General features: G+C 43.7%; 1 protein-coding gene across 3 annotated transcripts in view; it reads right to left on the bottom strand.

Annotated features, from left to right (window-relative positions):
* The window catches only part of MAP3K20 (mitogen-activated protein kinase kinase kinase 20), a 166423-nt gene that overhangs the window by 141427 nt on the left and 6982 nt on the right, over positions 1-18014 (bottom strand). For 2 of the 3 annotated variants that reach the window (XM_058664646.1, XM_004577056.3), the window contains exon 2: positions 13655-13848. In XM_058664646.1, coding sequence (XP_058520629.1) covers positions 13655-13813 — 159 coding nt within the window. In that variant the 5' untranslated portion in view covers positions 13814-13848. Of the gene's footprint in view, positions 1-13654; positions 13849-14010; positions 14144-18014 lie in introns of those variants that run through there. The other variant, XM_036493009.2, reaches the window with a different exon arrangement.

The raw sequence follows: 18014 nt of genomic DNA, 5'->3' as shown, positions 1-18014 counted from the left end.
ATCTCTGGAGGAGCAAGGTAGCCATAGTGTCTGGCCCTCTTTAACAGATGCTCTCAGACGCTTAGCAGCGTGGCTTCTCTGATACAGTGATTTTGATCAAGCACCAGGTTCCTGGAAAATAGTACCGAGCACAGGGGTCACACTCTCAAGCCATTAAAATTCTGGCAGTCTCACACCATTTAAGACGCCTAAGTTATCCTCAGGTAACAAATCAGTCAACAACTGACATCAGCAGTGTTGAGAAAAAGCATCCTGACCTCTTGTTTTGGAAATTTGATCAAAAACAAACCAGAAAAGAGCTGTGGCCAGGAAAATCCTTCCTGGCTGCTACAGAAGGGAACCCTTCATTCAAAGGCACAGTGATTTACTCAGAACCCAAACTATCAGCCAAATGTCAAGAACAGGCTGAGAAACAGACTAAACTGCACTCTCTCCTTACATTCAGGAAGAGCAAAAGCTTTTTAAGAGAATCTAACAAAAGGAGGGAACGTTGAAATGTGATCGTCAGGCTCCTTATTGGGTTCAGCTACCCATCATGAACTTGCAGGGTTGCCTCCTGTGGCAGGGTGCTATCTAGGGTCCAGAAAACACACCTTTAGACACAGACCCTGCCCTCCAGAATATGAGATTTGTTTTGTGTGTACCAGGGGCACCCCACCCAGCACAGGCAGCTACAGGTTACATTTAAAGAACCTGCCAAGAATTCAACTGTTTCAAAAGCTGTACTAGCAGCTGGGGTCATATCGCTCAAATGGAGGCTGCAGATCCTAACCAGGAGTAGGAAACAAACCTCAGGGAAAACAAAATGGCTAACATGGTCTAATTCCTTGGCTAATTTCATGTCAGTGGTTTCCTGTCTTCAACACAGGATAAAGAAAATTCTAGACACCTTTTTAGTGTCCTAGGGAGAGAATTCTATTTTTGAAGACTAAGAGCCAATCACATCTATTTTAAAACTACCTAAAATACTTATGGACAGTCCAATTTTTCAATTGTTCTATTATTAGGCTTGGAGTTTCTCAGGAATTCAATTCGTGCTGCATATTATGTTCTCTTCCTGGAGCAAGTGCCTGGCTTTTGTACAGTGTCAGTTAACCAAGGCATAGCATTTTTACAGGAATATATTAATTGGTTTGATTCCAGCACAATATTTAGAGCATGGCTGGAGAACAAATATTAACTAATAGAAATGTTTATTGCTCAATATACTGAGATCAATCCCTATTTAATGAAACACTGAAATAACAGTTGCAATAATGCTCATATGGCAAGCCAACCAACAGGTCAATATGTAACCCAGCAAAACTGCTAAAATGCTACAAGACCAAATAGTAAAACAAGATTGGGAGTTTCTGCTTGCACATCAGTGATCTAAAAAAATACCCTACAGTGATGTTGGCCTTAATGGGAGTGCATTTCCTGTATTGTGAGAACATATGTCCTCCCACAGGGAATTTTCTAAACTCCGCCTGGGCCCAGCAGAAGCCATGCTGGTGGATGCTGCCCACCAACATCTACCATAATGTTTCAGTTATTTGCAGACATACTATCAGTGATGCATGCCTACTCATTAATTTCTGTATTTGCTCATCATGTGTCCAATTTTCTCTACCCTCATAAAGCATTTTACCTTGGAGTGTTCAGAATTATCAGCTTCCCAAAACAGAAATGTCTTGTAGGAAACAGATAAGTGAGCTATTCGATATATACCTCCTGGATGACAGCTATGTTAATTATCTAGTAAAATGATGCATTATTTTAAATGATATATTTCCAAATTCAAAGAGGTGCTTTATATATGTGGTATGAAGTAAAAGCATGGCACCACAAAATGTTTAAAATTCCTGAAGCATAAATGGCATGCCATACACAGCTACAAAAGCAAGTGAATATATACACATACCAGGTACCTTACAGTCAGGACAAGAAGGAAGAGTGAGTGCAAGCCTGTGACTGTGTTTATTGTGATAGAGAAAAGACAGATATTCTACCCTGCTCACAGGTCAGAGCAAAACACAGCCAGCCAGGGGATGTTAATACCAAATCACTCTCCAAGAGGAAGGCGAAAAGAGACAAGTCCACCACAAAATGGAATCTAGTATTAAGGAGCAAATACTGCAGCATTTACTGCAAACAAGGCACGGGGCCTGGTGCTGTGAGGCTGCTGAGGAAGACCCCAAGGAAGGATCCTACTTCCATCAGCTGAGTTGTTCATCCGCTCTGAGCCTTAATTCCTGATCTAGCAAATGGAGACTTGTGCTGGAGAAAACAGAAGTACTGGGAAGATTTTGACCAAATTCAGGGTGACAGTGGTAGTGGGACTTGCTTGGCATGGTGGCAAGGACCAGGATGCTGAGACAGCCCTTGTCTTGAGAGTCTGTGACAGGGATGTCAATGACACCATGTGTGGGGCTGCACATGCATATTCACCCTGGCCCTTGCTAGGGCTCTCTCCTTCCTGCCGACAGTAGATGTAGCATAAGGTCCTAAGCATCAATTCACTAAAATGTTCAGGAGTAGATGTTTGGTGCAGAAGATCTACTTATAGGGCCAACGCTGAGGCACTGGCTTCCCACCTCTGGACCATCAGTTCAAGGGGCCAGCTTATGCTGTAGCAAGTTAAGTTGCTGTCTACAATACCAGTAAACCATATAGGTGCTGGTTTATGCCCCAGCTGCTCGTTTCTGATCCAACATCTTTATTAAAGAAACCCAAGTACTTGGGCCCCCAAACATGAGACAAGACCTGAATGGAGTTCCAGGCTGGCCCAATTTTGGTCATTGCAGATGTTTGAGGTGTGAACCAGCAGGTAGAAGACCCTGTTCCACCCACTCCACTATGAATCTCCCACCCCCATAACTCTGCTTTTCAAATAAATAAAATTTTATTTTAAAAATGAGTGCCAGTTCAAGTCCTAGCTGTTCTGCTTAGAATCCAGCTCCCTGATGCCCCTGATAAAGCAGCAGCAGATGGTTCAAACGACTGGGCTCCTACAACTCACATGGGAAACCCAGATGGCGTTCCGGGTTCCAAGCTCTGGCCTAGACCAGAGCTGAACATGGAGGTGATTTGGGGAGTGAATGAGCAGATAGAAGGTAGCTCTTTCTCTCCCTTTTTCTGTCACATTACCTTTCAAATAAACGTTAAAGAAAAAAAAATTTAAAAGATACTGCTTGAGGATATTTACATCCCCAATAGGAGTTCCTGGCTCGAAATCCCAGTTCCTCCACCTCTGACCCAGCTTCCTGTTAACGTGCACCCTAAAGACAAGACAGCAGGAGCTGGTTCACATACTCCAGATTCTTATGCCCATGTGGGAGGCCCAGACTGAGTGCCCAGCTCCTGGCCTGAGCATGGCCTAACCATGGATATTGTAGACATTTGGAGAACAAACCAGCAGATTCTCTGTTTGTCTGCCTGTCAAATAAATACAACCAGCCCATACATACACTGATTCACATGCACACATGAGTGTTTAAAACATGGCACCTATAAAGACACAGTTGACAGTCAACAGTTATCCAAGTCTTCCTATGTGTCAAGTGCTCTTCCACATACTTTACAAATATTACCCCATTGAATCCTCTCAACAACCTTGTGTTGTAGTACTACGGTCAGTCCCACTTGCCTGATGAAAAGACATGGCATATTCATGCAAATTTCCTACAAGAACGCTGAAGCCACAATGCAATTTTAATCATGTCACATTAGTGGGATAAATTCAGAAGAGAATGAGAAAAATTATGCTCATAGAATTGAGAATGCTCCATGAAGAAGGAAGACAGTAAAGCTGAAGAATGAAAGACATTTGCCCAGGCAAGGTGTTCCTAGTACAGGAAAGATGCAAGCAAAGGGGTCTGATACAGCAGCCTGGTGGCTGGGGTCCTCGCCTTGCATATACCAGGATCCTGCATGGGATTCTGGGTTCTTGTCCCAGTGGCCCCTCTTCCCATCCAACTCCCTGTTTGTGGTCTGGGAAGGCAGTCGAGGATGGCCCAGGGCCTTGGGGCCCTGCTCCACATAGGGTACCTGGGATGGCAGGTTGGGGGGCCCCAGGCTCCTAGCTTCAGATTGACTCAGCTCCGGCCAATGTGGCCATTTGGGCAGTGGGTCAGTGGATGGAGGATCTTCTTCTCTGTCCCTCCTCCTCTCTGTGTGCCTGACTTTCCAACGAAAATAAATAAATCTTAAGAAAAAAAAAAAAAAGAATGCAAGCAAGGACACAGAAGTCAGAAAGTAGAAATAGGGGAGTGAGAAAGGCCAGGGTAGAAAATAAAACTCCAAGCTGGGAAGTCAGGTTAGCGGCAGAGTGGCCAAGGGCTGGGACTGGAAGGTGTGGCCTGAAGCTTTACATATGCCTGTCACTGCTGAGCCAGCTCCATCATAATGCCTGTCACCTGCATGGGATGGAATGGAGGATTGGAAATCCACCAGGAGCAAGACGCATAACAAGCACCTCATATTTCCATACTGAGCTTATTGCACCTGATTGGCTAGAGAAGACCTAAGCAGTGGTTTGCAAATTCTACTGGGCCCCAGAAACAACTGGAAAGCTGGTTAAAGCGCACACATTCCTGAGCCCCAGGAAGCTGAAGCTGTAACCAGTTTCCAGGCGGCACTCGATGCAGCTGATCCAAGGATCACACTTTGAAAACCACTGACCTAAAATGATGGAGATCCTGTGTGAGAGCGCTCCCCTGGGAAAGAGGAAAACTCCACATGCAGCTGTCTTGATAACTCAGGCAGGACCCGCAGAATGAAGGGGCAGGGAAAGGCCATGTGGGGAAGCCATAGCAAGGTAGGCACCAAGACAGTGGGCACTGGAAAGTACAAGCCTGAAATGTTTCAGTGAAGGCAGCTGTTGCTATGCTGAAAAGATGTCATTCCTAAGCACCAGTGTGGAGAAAAATCACAGAAACTGGGCCAGGACTAAGTGCTGTGTATCTAAGATATCTCATTTTTATATCTATTGCATCTATCAGTATATTTAAGCATTGAGAGGATTTGCAAACAGTAAATCTTCTTTGGTGTATCCAAGAGGAAAACATTACAGCACCACCCTTACAATGAAAATACAGGCAAATAATTCATCAGTAAAAAGTCGGCAACAGGGGCTGATGCAGTGGCATAGCATGCTAATCCTCCGCCTGTGTCCCTGGAATCCCAGATGGGTGCCAGTTCATGTCCCAGCTGCTCCACTTCCTGTCCAGCTACCTGCTAATGGTCTGATAAAGCAGCGGAGAATAGTTCAAGGCCTTGGGTCCCTGAAAGGCTTGGAAGAAGCTTCTGGCTCCAGGTTTAAGACTGGCCCAGCTCCAGCCATTGTAACCATTTGGAAAGTGGATCAGCAGGTGGCAAATCTATGTGTCTCTTCCCCTCTCTCTGTGTAACTCTGTCAAGCAAAATAAACAAATTGGAAAAAAAAGGCAACAGAAATGCAAGGTACAGAAAAAGGGACCCATTGGCTCATAAGATAACATTTAGTCTTCACTGAAGCACTAAATATTATATTGATAAATTATATCTAATAAAACCTTTTTATATAACTTTCTAGATTATACCTTTTCCTAGATTTCTACTTCACACTGATTTTTCCCCTATACAAAGTATTACTGATGATTCCTATTGTGACAAATTTTAACATTTTTATCTTCTCTGCCATCAATATTTACAATGTGGGACAGTTCTGAACCAAAATCGATCTGGCATCCAACACTCAGACAACAATTAAGTTTGGTAGGCTTTTTTTAAAATCTAAAATAGAGAAATTAGTGTCTTTCCTAAAACTGAGATGAAGACAAAAAAAGGGAGTGTGGGGAGTTTATGTTTTATGTCTGAAGAATTCTGGTTCTTTCCTATTGCATACTTAAGGTGGTTCCGTAATATCAGCTGATCATCAGAGAGTCCAGGTTTGCAAACAGGCTTTCAGAGATTTCCATATCTCCCAGACAGAGGAAAAAAAGACCACATACAGATTCACCTGGTTCAACATATCAACATATCAAACACATCACACCAGTGCAACCAAGCTGCTGTCAGCCCATCTGTTCAGATGGCCCGATCTGGACACTGGCCCTGGGGCTGGGCACGGGCCGTCCTCTCTGGCACAGCTGGGAGCGAGGCCTGCCAACCACAGGAGTCTGCCACTGCTACTCCTTGCTTATACTTATTCCTAAACAGTTCCTTTGGGTCCCAGCTCATTTGGAATTTACCAAAAGAACTTTTTTTCTTACCTTTGGTATTTGTACTTATAATAGGGTGTGTGTGTGTGTGTGTTTTCTCGTTTTGCTGTTGAAGGCAGTTTGTAAACAGAAATAAACAGTGCACTGTCACTAAATCTGCAGGTTTCACACACAACCTAAACCGCCACTAAGGCTCGGCCCAAGGAAAGCTAGGTCAATAGCACAGGTTTCAGAGACCCATGCTGAGCCCACAAAGTGCTGCTGTGCATGACGTGAGAGGCATGTCTGAAACACAACTCACCTCAGCACCCTTCCAGAGGGCCCAAAGTTTTCAGAGCTATACTCTTTATTTTCCTTCTTCTATTTTATGACTTCAAACCACCATCAAGCTTAAAACAGTCCAATATCTACTCAACAAAGTACAAAATTCTACACTGCAGTTCTTTAGATTTTTTCTGCTTGCTTTTTTTTTTAAAGATTTATTTTATTTTTATTACAAAGTCAGATATACTGAGAGGAGGAGAGATAGAGAGGAAGTGGAGCTGCCGGGATTAGAACCAGCGGCCATAAGGGATCAAGGCAAGGACCTTAGCCACTAGGCCACGCTGCCGAGCCCCTGCTTGCTTTTTAAAGCACAAAAAAAAATTGCTTTTCTTAAAAAAAAAAAGAAGAGGAGGATGTAGGTAAATAAGTTAGAAAATACACACATGGCAAAGCAAAAACAAAAGCAGGTGTAACTGGGAAGGATGAATAAATCTAATCTCCAGTCCTGGCCCCAGACTCAGCCTCAGAAAAGCCAAACACAGGAAGACAAGAAAAATTTACAGCTCACAGCCAGCTGCTCTCTGGAAGAGACCTCTACGTCTCTTACAATGCAGTGACAGGTGCACTGCACTGCACATAAATTTGAAACAAAACCTGGAGTGCCTGGGTTTAGGTCCGAGCCCCACCCTTGATTCTAGCCTTCCCCTTAATGTGTATTGTAGAAGGCAGCAGGTGATGGCACGGACACTTGGGTCCCAATGGAATTCCCAGCTTCTGGCTTCAGCCTGGCCCATGTCCACCTGCTGTAGCATTTGGGACTTGAACCATGAGAGGCAAGACAGCTGCCACCGCCATACCCCATACCTTTCCAGTACAAGCAAAAAAAATTTTTAAAACAAAAAAAACTGCAAACACATGCGAAACTCTTTAACACTATCCATGGTGGAAATATTTCAGAAGTGTATTAATGCTCATAATTTATTTGAAATGGTTCAAAATAGATTGATGGGTAGAAGGAGAGGAAGTCTGGCTTTCCATTTCATAAAGTATTTCAATCACTGACAGAACAGACGCTACACATATGTTGTATGGACAGAGGCTCACTATAAAACCATCTCAACTTGTTTTTATGCTTGAAAACGTTCCTTAAATTTGATGAGGGGAAGATACACAAAATTATCACAGAAAAATATGAATGCTCAGGAAAAAATAAAAGCACCATACAGACAGCAGGCACACACTTGATATCACATTATAGATAAGGTTTTACAACTTGCTTTCACCACACAGACTCTGAGTAGTCTTCCACACGGAATGGGATTCTATTATACAACTTCAGCATATTTGTTACTCCCAGTTTTTTGCTGCTCTGTACCATAAACTCATAAGATACCTATCTTTCTGAAATCTCTGATAATTTTCTCAGGATAAAGCTCTAGGACTTTTTTCCTGTGATACTTTACAACTGTTCTCCTGAAAAGTTTACCAGTTTACAGGGTTATAATAGTGTATCACAGATTCTATCTTTTCAGAAGTTTTAAATTAAACGTTTTCTTGAGTAAAATTTCTCTACAGACACCATTTCTGTGAAATTGTCATTTTCTGTGAAAATGACAATCCTCTGCCCTGCTTTTTGGAAGCCGAAATACACAAACCTAGGATTCAAATCATGGCTGCTAAAGGCTAGACTCCAAAACGAGACACATTTGACTGAAGACTTCTTAAAAAATTGACTGGCTTGAGGCATGGGATGGGACTGAGATGAGTGTGGAAGATCTTTTTGTACCAATATGTAAGGGGAAGTTTTTTTTAATAAGGAGAACAAAACAAAAAAGACACAAGAACCAGCTTAAAGAAGAGTTTATCTGCCAAGTTTGGGAACATTTTTAAAAAATAGTTTATTTTTATTGGAAAGGCAGATTGACAGAAAAAGAGAGAGGAAGATCTTCCACCCACCGGTTCACTCCCCAAGTAGCTGCAATAGCCGGAGCTGAGCTGATCTGAAACCAGAAGCCAGGAGCTTCTTCCAGGTCTCCCACATCATTGCAGGATCCCTAAGGCTTTGGGCCATGATTCGCTGCTTTCCTAGGCCATTGGCTGGGAGTTGGATGGGAACTGGAACAGCTGGGACATGAACCAGTGCCTCATGGGATGCCAGTGCTTGAAAACAAAGGATTAGCCAGCTGAGCCATCATACTGCTCCTCCCACACCCACCCTCCTACTAGGGACAATTTAAACACAAAAATAGGCAACAGTGAATGGACTGTATAAGTTTAAATTTGAAGAAGAATGTTAAGCATGCAGACAATAAATGAATAAAATGACGAACAGATGAACAAACAAATGGATGGATTAATGGGTGGCTGAAGGAAAAGAGGAAGGAAGGAAGGATATAAGGAAAGACGGATGGACAAATAAGGAGGGTGTAAGGAGTTATTCGAATATCCCACCCTGGACCCTACGCCATTTCCTCTTCCTCACAGCTCACGAAATTTGCACCGGTCTAGCCATCCACCAATCAGATGTAACCTGGCATTCCACCTGAGAATCCCATCCCCAATCTTCCAGCCCCTTCCCCAACCCTGCCCACTCACCAATCATCCCTAGGCATTCACCTGCAGGCACCAATCCCCTGGGGCCTGCCCTCAATCCCTCCCAATCCCAGCCCCCACACCTTGCAGACAAAAAGGCCCCCAGGTGCGGCTCTGTCTCTCTCTTCTCCTTCCGGCCTCCCTTTCCCTCCTCCCCTTTCCCTTTTCCTCCTTGCCTCTCCAACACCTCCACCCCTGTTCCTGCCCCACTGGAATAAACCTCCTAAGATATCTCGTTGCTTCTGGTGTTTTCAGCTCACGGTAAAGAACCAGGTTATGGGAATTAGCTGCATGAAAAAATATCATAATATCATATGAACTAGAACTCAAACTGTTTTAAATAACTAACATTTGGTGCCGTGACTCGGATGAGGGAACATTCATAAGACAAGGACTTTTTTGCTTTCTACACAATAAACATAATACTTGATTCAAGAATCAACAGGTAAATGTTTTTTTGCAGAAGATATCTATATATTTCAGTGTCTACCAATAGTTTAATTATTAATTACAAACTATACATACATATTTTTACTGTAGAGAAGGTGGCTGGATCCCTCTTGTTCATGGGACCAGCAATGGGACAAACTGATATCGCACAAGTCCCAGTAAGTTGATTGGGGTCTGCCAGGGACACAGGACCTATTGTAGTACTGCTAGGAAACCATGTAAACCAGGGGTGCAAGGGAAGGAACCCTGGAAACCCAAAATGAGACACATTGTACAAAGCAACTATTCTATACTCTTCAGAAATACCACAGCCTGAAAGAAAGAAAAAAAAAAAAAAGGCAGAGAAACTTGCCCCAGACTTCACAGATAGGTTATCCTGAATCAGATCCTGGTCTGAAAAACATTGTCATGAAAAGCTTTTGAGGGGGCCAGCGTTGTGACATGGCCGGTAAGACCTCGGCCGATAAGACCTCGGCCGATGATGCCGAAGTCCCATCAGCTCCAGTTCATGTTCAAGCTTCTCAACTCCCAATCCAGTTCCCTGCTATTGCTTCTAGAAAAGCAACAGAAGATGATGTGAGCTTGGGTCCCTGCACCACACAGGAGACCTAGATGGAGTTCCTGGGCCCCAGGCTTTGGCGTGGCCCAGTCTGGCCCAACACTGAATGTTCAACCATCTGGTGCGGGAACTGGAAGACAAAAGACCTCTCTCTCTCTGTCTCTCCCTTTCCTTATCTCTTTCAAATAAATAAATCTAAAAGCTAAAGGCAAAAAATAAAATTGAAAAACAAAAATCATTTGGTACAATCAAACAATAGGCAATATGTAAATAAGACTCTACAACAAAATGTTATGCCACTGTTAAGTTTCCTGAATACGTTCTCTGTTGTTTTCTTGTGTGATTCTAAAATATTTAGGGATAAGGGTAAATTATATGCCATTTATCCTCTTGTCTTGGCAAAAATGACAAAATACACAAGTATACAACAATTTAACATACAAGCAGAAAGCAAATGTTGTTAAATGACACCAAGTGCTTAGTTTAGGGAAAGAATGCTTCACAGTTGGTGGTTTTGTTATGCTTGTGTTTTCTCTCTGGGTTTTAAACAGTTTTAAGGCCTGCATCTGACGTAGTAGTTAAGATGTCGCTTGGGACACCCACATCCCGTACTGACAGGGTGCCCACCTCCAGTCCCTACTCCACTCCCAATTCCAGCTTTTGGCTCGTGTGCACCCTCAGGGAGACAGCAGGTGATACCTCAAGGACCCTGTCATATTGGAGGATCAGACTTCATTCTGCATGCCTGGTTTTTGTGGACATTTGGGGAGTAAACCAGTGAATGGCGAAAGAAATCTGTCCTCTCCCTGCCTTTCAAATAAAATCAAAACAAACAATTTCTGAAATAAGGTTTGAAAGTACCGTGGGATTCTGAGTCAACACTGCTTATCTCCCTTTTTAAATGTGAGAAGGAATGGATACTCACTAAGGCGCATGGAAGAAATATGTGCTCAACAAACCAGAAGCCTGCAAAGGGAGAGCCAGCAAGGCTCCTTTTCTTCCCCGCCAGGCCAAGTTCAGAGCATGGTGTGTGTGTCTGTGTGTGCTCTGCATTTTCAAGTTCTTACAACAGGCATTTAACCAGAGATTGGTTCATTTGTAAAGAGTCACATGAAAGGAACTGACATTGATGAAATGGTCATAACTTTCAAAATGCACCGGAAAAAAACACCAAAACCATATTGAATTAATGAATTAGGAAAAAAGATCTAGAGTGTAAAGAGTTTGCAGAACATGGAATTAAATAATAGGTCCACTTTGCTATAAAAATATTTGAAAACTCATGCAGTTATTTCATAATTTGCATTTCTGCAAGCTTTTTTTGAAGATCCCACTTAACGGTTTTCCACATTTATTGTATCAAAATAAAATTATACTAATTCCACTTCCTACATACTTTTTGAAGTACCTCTATATTACCTTTATAAGATACCAGGCCAGCCAATCAATACAAAATGCCCAAAAATGTTTCCTTTCCAATATGACAACCCCTAACCAAAACAATCTATATCTTGAACTCATGTTGATTCAGGAGACGTGGGAGTGCTTTCCCAAACTGCACGTTGCACGCTCGGGTTCACTGGAATGGTTGCCAGAGAATTCATGGACAACAAGCAACAGGAGCAACAATGTGGTTTTAAAGTTTTTTTCACAAAATAAAATTGCCTTTTAACTCCATGTGCCAGGAACCGTTTGCAGAACGCCCAACACATGCTCAGAAGCAGGATTCCAGAGTTTTCAAAAGCAGTAGAAAAGGTATGTTGTGAGTGAGTGATAGTGTCTGTGTGTGTGTGTGTGTGTGTGTGTGTGTGTACACGTCGGCAGGCAGAGGAGGTACTGGGACAGGAGTGTGGAGTTATGGGGTGAATGAACGGCAACTAACATTCTCCCATCAAGATTTGTTTCGTACCTTGTAACGTCTTTGTGACGTCCCACAATCATATAAGATCATGCTCATCGCACTAATACAAGAAGACCTAACACATAAAGATATTAGCACACTTCTACAAAACTTATTTGAACGCTGACAGAAGTGATTCATTTTCTTTTCCTACCTGGTTAGCCAGTAGTTTCAGAGTTAAAAATCTAAGAACAAGGTGGTCCTAGCCTCCTGGATTTCAGCTGTGCCTCCTGGGACCACTGAATACCTTTCTAAAAGCCCTACATCTCAATCAGCAAAATGGGGGACAATAATGTTCGATGTTTGCCTATAAAGGATTTAGTTCACTGGATAAGTTTAGTCTAGAGTTAAAAAAAAAAAAAGTTTCGGACCTGGCGCAGTGGCCTAGTGGCTAAAGTCCTCACCTTGAACGCCCCGGGATCCCATATGGGCGCCGGTTCTAATCCCAGCAGCTCCACTTCCCATCCAGCTCCCTGCTTGTGGCCTGGGAAAGCAGTTGAGGATGGCCCAATGCATTGGGACACTGTACCCACGTGGGAGACCCAGAAGAAGCTCCTGGCTCCTGGCTTCGGATTGGCGCGTACCAGCCCGTTGCAGCTCACTTGGGGAGTGAATCATCGGATGGAAGATCTTCCTCTCTGTCTCTCCTCCTCTGTGTATATCTGACTTTGTAATAAACTGAATAAATCTTTAAAAAAAAAAGTTTCTTGGCTACTATCAAAATATCTTGTTGATCAAGAAATGGAGAACAGTGGGGGCAGGCAAGGGGGGGACACATACTGTGTTCCGTGTATACCCTTACTTTCACAGCCCCACCTTCTCCCCCCAGACAGGGGTCCCTCAGTCCTCCTGACCCAGCTCAACAACTGGAGGCTCAGCTGGTGGTCGCAAAATTACCCAGCGCTGCTGTCACTTGCCTTTGCCTTCTCTCTAATCAATTGCCATGGTTCACTTGGCAGCAGCTAATGAAAAAGAATGGAATCATTCCACAAGATTACAGGATATTTATGGAAAAGCTCACTTCAAGGAGACGGTAAGAAACGAACAGGAAGGAGCCAAGATGGGACCCCAAGCAGAGAGTGGCAGTCACTCTCCACTACAAGCTTGTAGGTCCTGGACTGAAAGCAGGCATGTGTAGGGCTCCGGGCGTCCCAGGTCTGAAGGGTCTAGCCCAGGCCCTCCCTTCCCACCCCAACCCAGGAACCAATGGCCCATTCAGCCTTCACAAAAAAAGGCAGCTCTCTGCATTGCTTCTTTATTCACAAAATTCCTCACTGAGGTACAGGTGAACTCTCGGATGGTGGGGCGGCACTCAATCCCCTGAAAACCAGTGCTTCTGCTTCTAGTGGTATCTAAAAGACCACTCTAGGACCTCAAACTCCACCAGAGGACAGGAGGTGGCACACACCTCCCTCTACTGCCCCCTCTTGGCTGCCCTCGGATAGAGGACGCGCTCAGGGAAATACTGAGTCCTTGATGCCAAGCAAAAAAAATCTCCCTTCAGATGACCCCTGATAGAACTCAACCCTGAAAGCACACATGGTAATGATTTCTATTTATGGGCCTCTCAGAATGGAAAGTGGGAAATGGACTCATGGATCTGCCCCAGACACTGCGCTAGGTCTAGCTTGCAACCCCTGGAGACTGCAGGAATTTGGGCTCAGAAAGCTCACCAGGGCCATCTTTGTGAGCCACGGGCAACCTTACCTCTTTCTCTATCTTGAGGAGCTTCTTGACGGCCACCTCCTTGTCCTGTGAGATCCATTTGGCTCGATAAACACTCCCAAAACTTCCTCCACCGCAGTTTTCAAAAAACTGCAAGTCATCGAACTTGATTTGCACAAAGGAGGTACCGAGAGACGACATCGCATAATGACTTAAGTAGGATACTTTCACAGAACCTGCAGTCGGGGCGGGGAGGGAAAGAAAAACTCCATTACACACGCATTACCACGGAGCCCTTCCATCCTGCTTTCCTGGATGCATCCCAGCTCCTGGCCGCTCCCAGAAAGAACTGGGTAACTCAGGGTGTGCCCGGATACCAGACAAAGTGAAACACCCACCCCGCTGGCCCGTACAGGCAGCAGCCTGTCTGGACGTTCGTTGCACGGCTGTTGTCTGCAGGAGAGCTGGCTCAGATTTACCCTGTGCCGAGGCCTGCTTGGGTGGCACTTCCTCACATCCCTGGGAGCTCTGCCTGCCAGCCACAGTGTGTCACTGGGGGCCTCCTTACCAGGCAGGCATGATCCCTGGGCAGCATGCTTTCCACAGCACGCTTGCATAGTCCTCCTGGCATCCAAGGCATGCCATTGCTCCACACTGCCCTCACTTCATGCAAAATACACATAACCTCAGCCACTGAGCATCCTGGCACCAGGACAGTCACACCCCACTAAACCCGATACAGGTTCAATGTCTGGATTCCAGCAACAAGCAGCCGGCCCAGAGATGGCACGGGTTGGCCCAAGGCTTTCAAAGGTTGGCTCCCTGGCCTGTGTTCTGCAGAACTTAATCAACAGCGCAGGAAATCCACCCTTGGTTATAATACACGAAGTTATCTGACACACATTGCCAAGGATGTAAAAGGAAAACACAAGACTGTGGTTGCTTCTAAAGGAACTGCCACCCCTCTGTGAGATGATTACTTGGGCATTTTCAGCCACCCATGGAGTTTCACTGCTCTCCAGGTTAAGGGGTGAGCATTCTTACCACCCTATGGCTAACTATGGACTGGCAGGGAAAATAAAAGTAAACAAACACACACGCACACAAGCAAAATATGGATGAAAATTCAGAACCTGCAGTAAGAGTTTATAAACATTTGATTTAAAAGTATGTGTGTGTATGGCGTGGGGAGGGGGTGGGGGGATTCCCAGAGCCTATGAAACTGTCACATAATGCATAATAATTAATTTTAAAAAAGTAAAAAAAAAAAGTATGTGTGTGTATGTTCCTTGCCAGAATTGTAAGCCAGAATCTTAAAATGTGGGAACAAGAAGAAACATTCCTACCTGTAGGATATTGCATCATAAAACTGGCCTTGGTTCCTAACTATTGTCATTATCATAAAAGAAACAAAGAAACCTGCAAACAGAAACCTGATAAATGTATAGCCTAAGGAGGACTCAGAGATATGTTATGCCTAACGTCATATGTGATCATGGGATTCTGGGCCAAAATAAACCTACAGAAAATATCATCAGGATTCAAGGAAAATTTTGACATTAAGTATATTGGATAGCATCACTTTATCCACAGCACATAACAGTATTCTGGATCACAGGGGGATGTCTTTGTGGCTGGCAGACATTAAAGCACAGTATCTGTAACTTACTCTGAAATCCTGCAACCCCTGCCTCTGCGGTGACAAACCTAAGGGGAGAGGTATGCGATCATTTTGCTACTCCGTTTTCCTATGAGGCCTGATGCTTGTTAAAACAAAAGCAGAGCTTTTCTGCAGCGATGTAAATGGAGAGCATTTCTCCCTGAACAACTTGGGACTCAGCAATGTCCACAATCAGCTCAGAGACTTTGGGGTGCAGCCAAGTATCTATTTCATTTTAGGGACAATAAGGTGCTGAAGGCAGCAGATTCCTCACAGGAAGGCAAACTGTGCTCTAAGGCAGGGAACCCAAAGGGTTGCCAGTTCATTCTTGGAAATTGAAAAAATCATTTAGAGTCTACTTAAAAGCATGGGGAATGGGGAGGATGGAAGGCCACCTTGCATCCAGGAAGAGCCTGTAAACTGCACTGATTTTTTTCTGCATTGCATATGTAGGTAAATGTTGAAAAGAATAAAAAGCTTGGGTAAAGGTGTATGCCAAAAGGTGGGTATAAAGAACATACAAGCTAAGTTTGTTTGGCAAAATGCCATTTTAGATACTAACTTATCCTGTGGAAGACAGGGATTTAGTTCTCAAATACCATCCTTGTCCTTAATACACACAAATACATGTCACTTCCCCAATCCTGTCAGCTCTGTTATAACATTTGGTTAAGTCAATATTCAGAGTTTATAGTAGTCTAACAAATTAAATATTATTTCCAGTGGTTCTGTGTAGGATTAATGACTATATTTCCCCTTTTGGATAACCCTTTGTTTCTCTTGGAATTATAAGTTGCCCTGGTTTTGTTTTTGCTTAGGATTTTATATATTCACAACATTTATTCAACTCTTCAAATTCTCGCAAGAAATAAAAAACCCTTAAATAAAACACACTGTTATTCTAAAGCAAACAAACAAACAAACTTGGAGACATTCTATGTACTTAGCCCTGATTCAGTCTGGCTGGACTGGTTGCTCAAGAGGCCTGACTTGGACTGGGGATTCCTATCTATAACCATCCTAAGAATCTCCTTTACCTTTTTTCCTTTATGGAAAATCTTGTCTTTAGATCTGCCTTCTCTCTCACTTGTTATCTTGTTTTGATAATGCGCATCTCCCCTTAGCTACTTGAATGCAGCATGCAGACGGTAGTGCTTTGAGAATCTGCGTGTGTTAAAACACTTTGGCTGGTAGCCTGCTGATTATGGAACTATAGGCAGGAAATCATCTTTCCATATAATCTTCAAAGTATTACCTCACTGTCTTCCAGCTTCTAACGTGGCTGATGAACAGGCTGATGTTACTTGGGCTACTCATCCTTTTCATATTATTTTTGTATCTTTGAATGCTTTTTGGATCCTCAATTATCCCTGGAATTCTGAATTTCAATAGGATATAGTCAGTGAGTCTTTTTCATTCTTTGGTAGAACATGCTGAACTCTTGTGATCTGTAACTCGTGTTACCCCTTCACCACTCCAGCCCCTTGGGCTTCATGACCTCTTATTTCCCACATGCTCATGAGGAACTCCTCGCAGCTGACTTTGCTCACATCTGCAGGCCTTGCACAGGCCAGCGCCCCTGCTTCAGGACCTTTAGCTGCTAGCAAACTCTACAGTACAGTTGGAGTCTTCTCCTTTGTTGCCACAGCACCTTTCTTTTGCCAACTGGTCTTTCCCACCAGACTATCAATCCCCCAAAGGCGAACCTCAGGCCTATACATTTCCATCTGGAACTGCAGTGCCTGGTGCACAGGCATTCAGAAACACTCGCCTGATAGTTTATGTCTGACTATTCTTCCAGTATACCTTTTGCAGGTGCAGATTTTAGCTAAATGAGGTCAAACCTAAGACCTGTAGTATTTGCAAGTGCCCCAGGAGGACTGTGCAACAAATTATTCACCAGAAACTGCAGTATAGTTTTCTCAGGAGACTGGGGAAAACTGGTGTGGGGACCCAATCAAGTTCTAGGACTGAGGGAGGGAAGTGTGAGAAATCCTTTCCAAAATAAAAGATGACGACAGGATGTCATCACTGGGAATCAGTTCTAACCCTGTGGCACTGAACAAGCCCAGGAAATACTAACGACCTGAGTGAGGCCGACCCGCCACGTGTCCAACTACCTACAGGTGCTATGGGGAAGCACCCTCTGCTGTGAAGCAACCAGCCAGGCTGCTTCCAGAATCACTGTTACTCATGGCGTGATACACCTTGCCTTTGGAGAACTGGCTGGACAGGAATGCAGTTGTCCCATTACTTGAATGTTTTATTGTGACTGTAATAGATGAAGTCCCATCCGACTGCTGGATGACTTACACACAGGAGTACAGACTTTTTATCTCTGCTGATCTTGTCAAAGCATCATGAGGCTGGCTAAAAACTGTGGCTGAGATTCCCATTCTTAAATATGCAGCTGCCAGGCCACATACAAGGAGACTTCAAAACAATCATGGAAAAAATTAAGAAACGATAATATATTTACACAAATTTTTTGAAGTCTCTGTGTATCTGTATGCATGCATTTTTTTCTTTACTAACAGAATTAAGTTAGGACAGAAAAATGAAAAATCTGAGCTGCTGGTTAATCATACCCATAGCACTTAGGAAACACTGCTACCCGACCAAATTACCTTCTCATTTTCCAAAAGCATCCTCCGTCAAGGACATCAGAATTGAACAAGAGTCATCTTGATGTACTTTTATTTATGTATGACAAATTACATAATACTTTCCTCCCACCCTGTT

This window comes from Ochotona princeps, chromosome 5 (genome assembly GCF_030435755.1).
Source record: "Ochotona princeps isolate mOchPri1 chromosome 5, mOchPri1.hap1, whole genome shotgun sequence".
In the NCBI taxonomy this organism is placed as follows: domain Eukaryota; kingdom Metazoa; phylum Chordata; class Mammalia; order Lagomorpha; family Ochotonidae; genus Ochotona; species Ochotona princeps.
The sequence above is the reverse complement of the archived record's forward strand: the minus strand, read 5'-3'. Positions and strand labels throughout refer to the sequence as shown.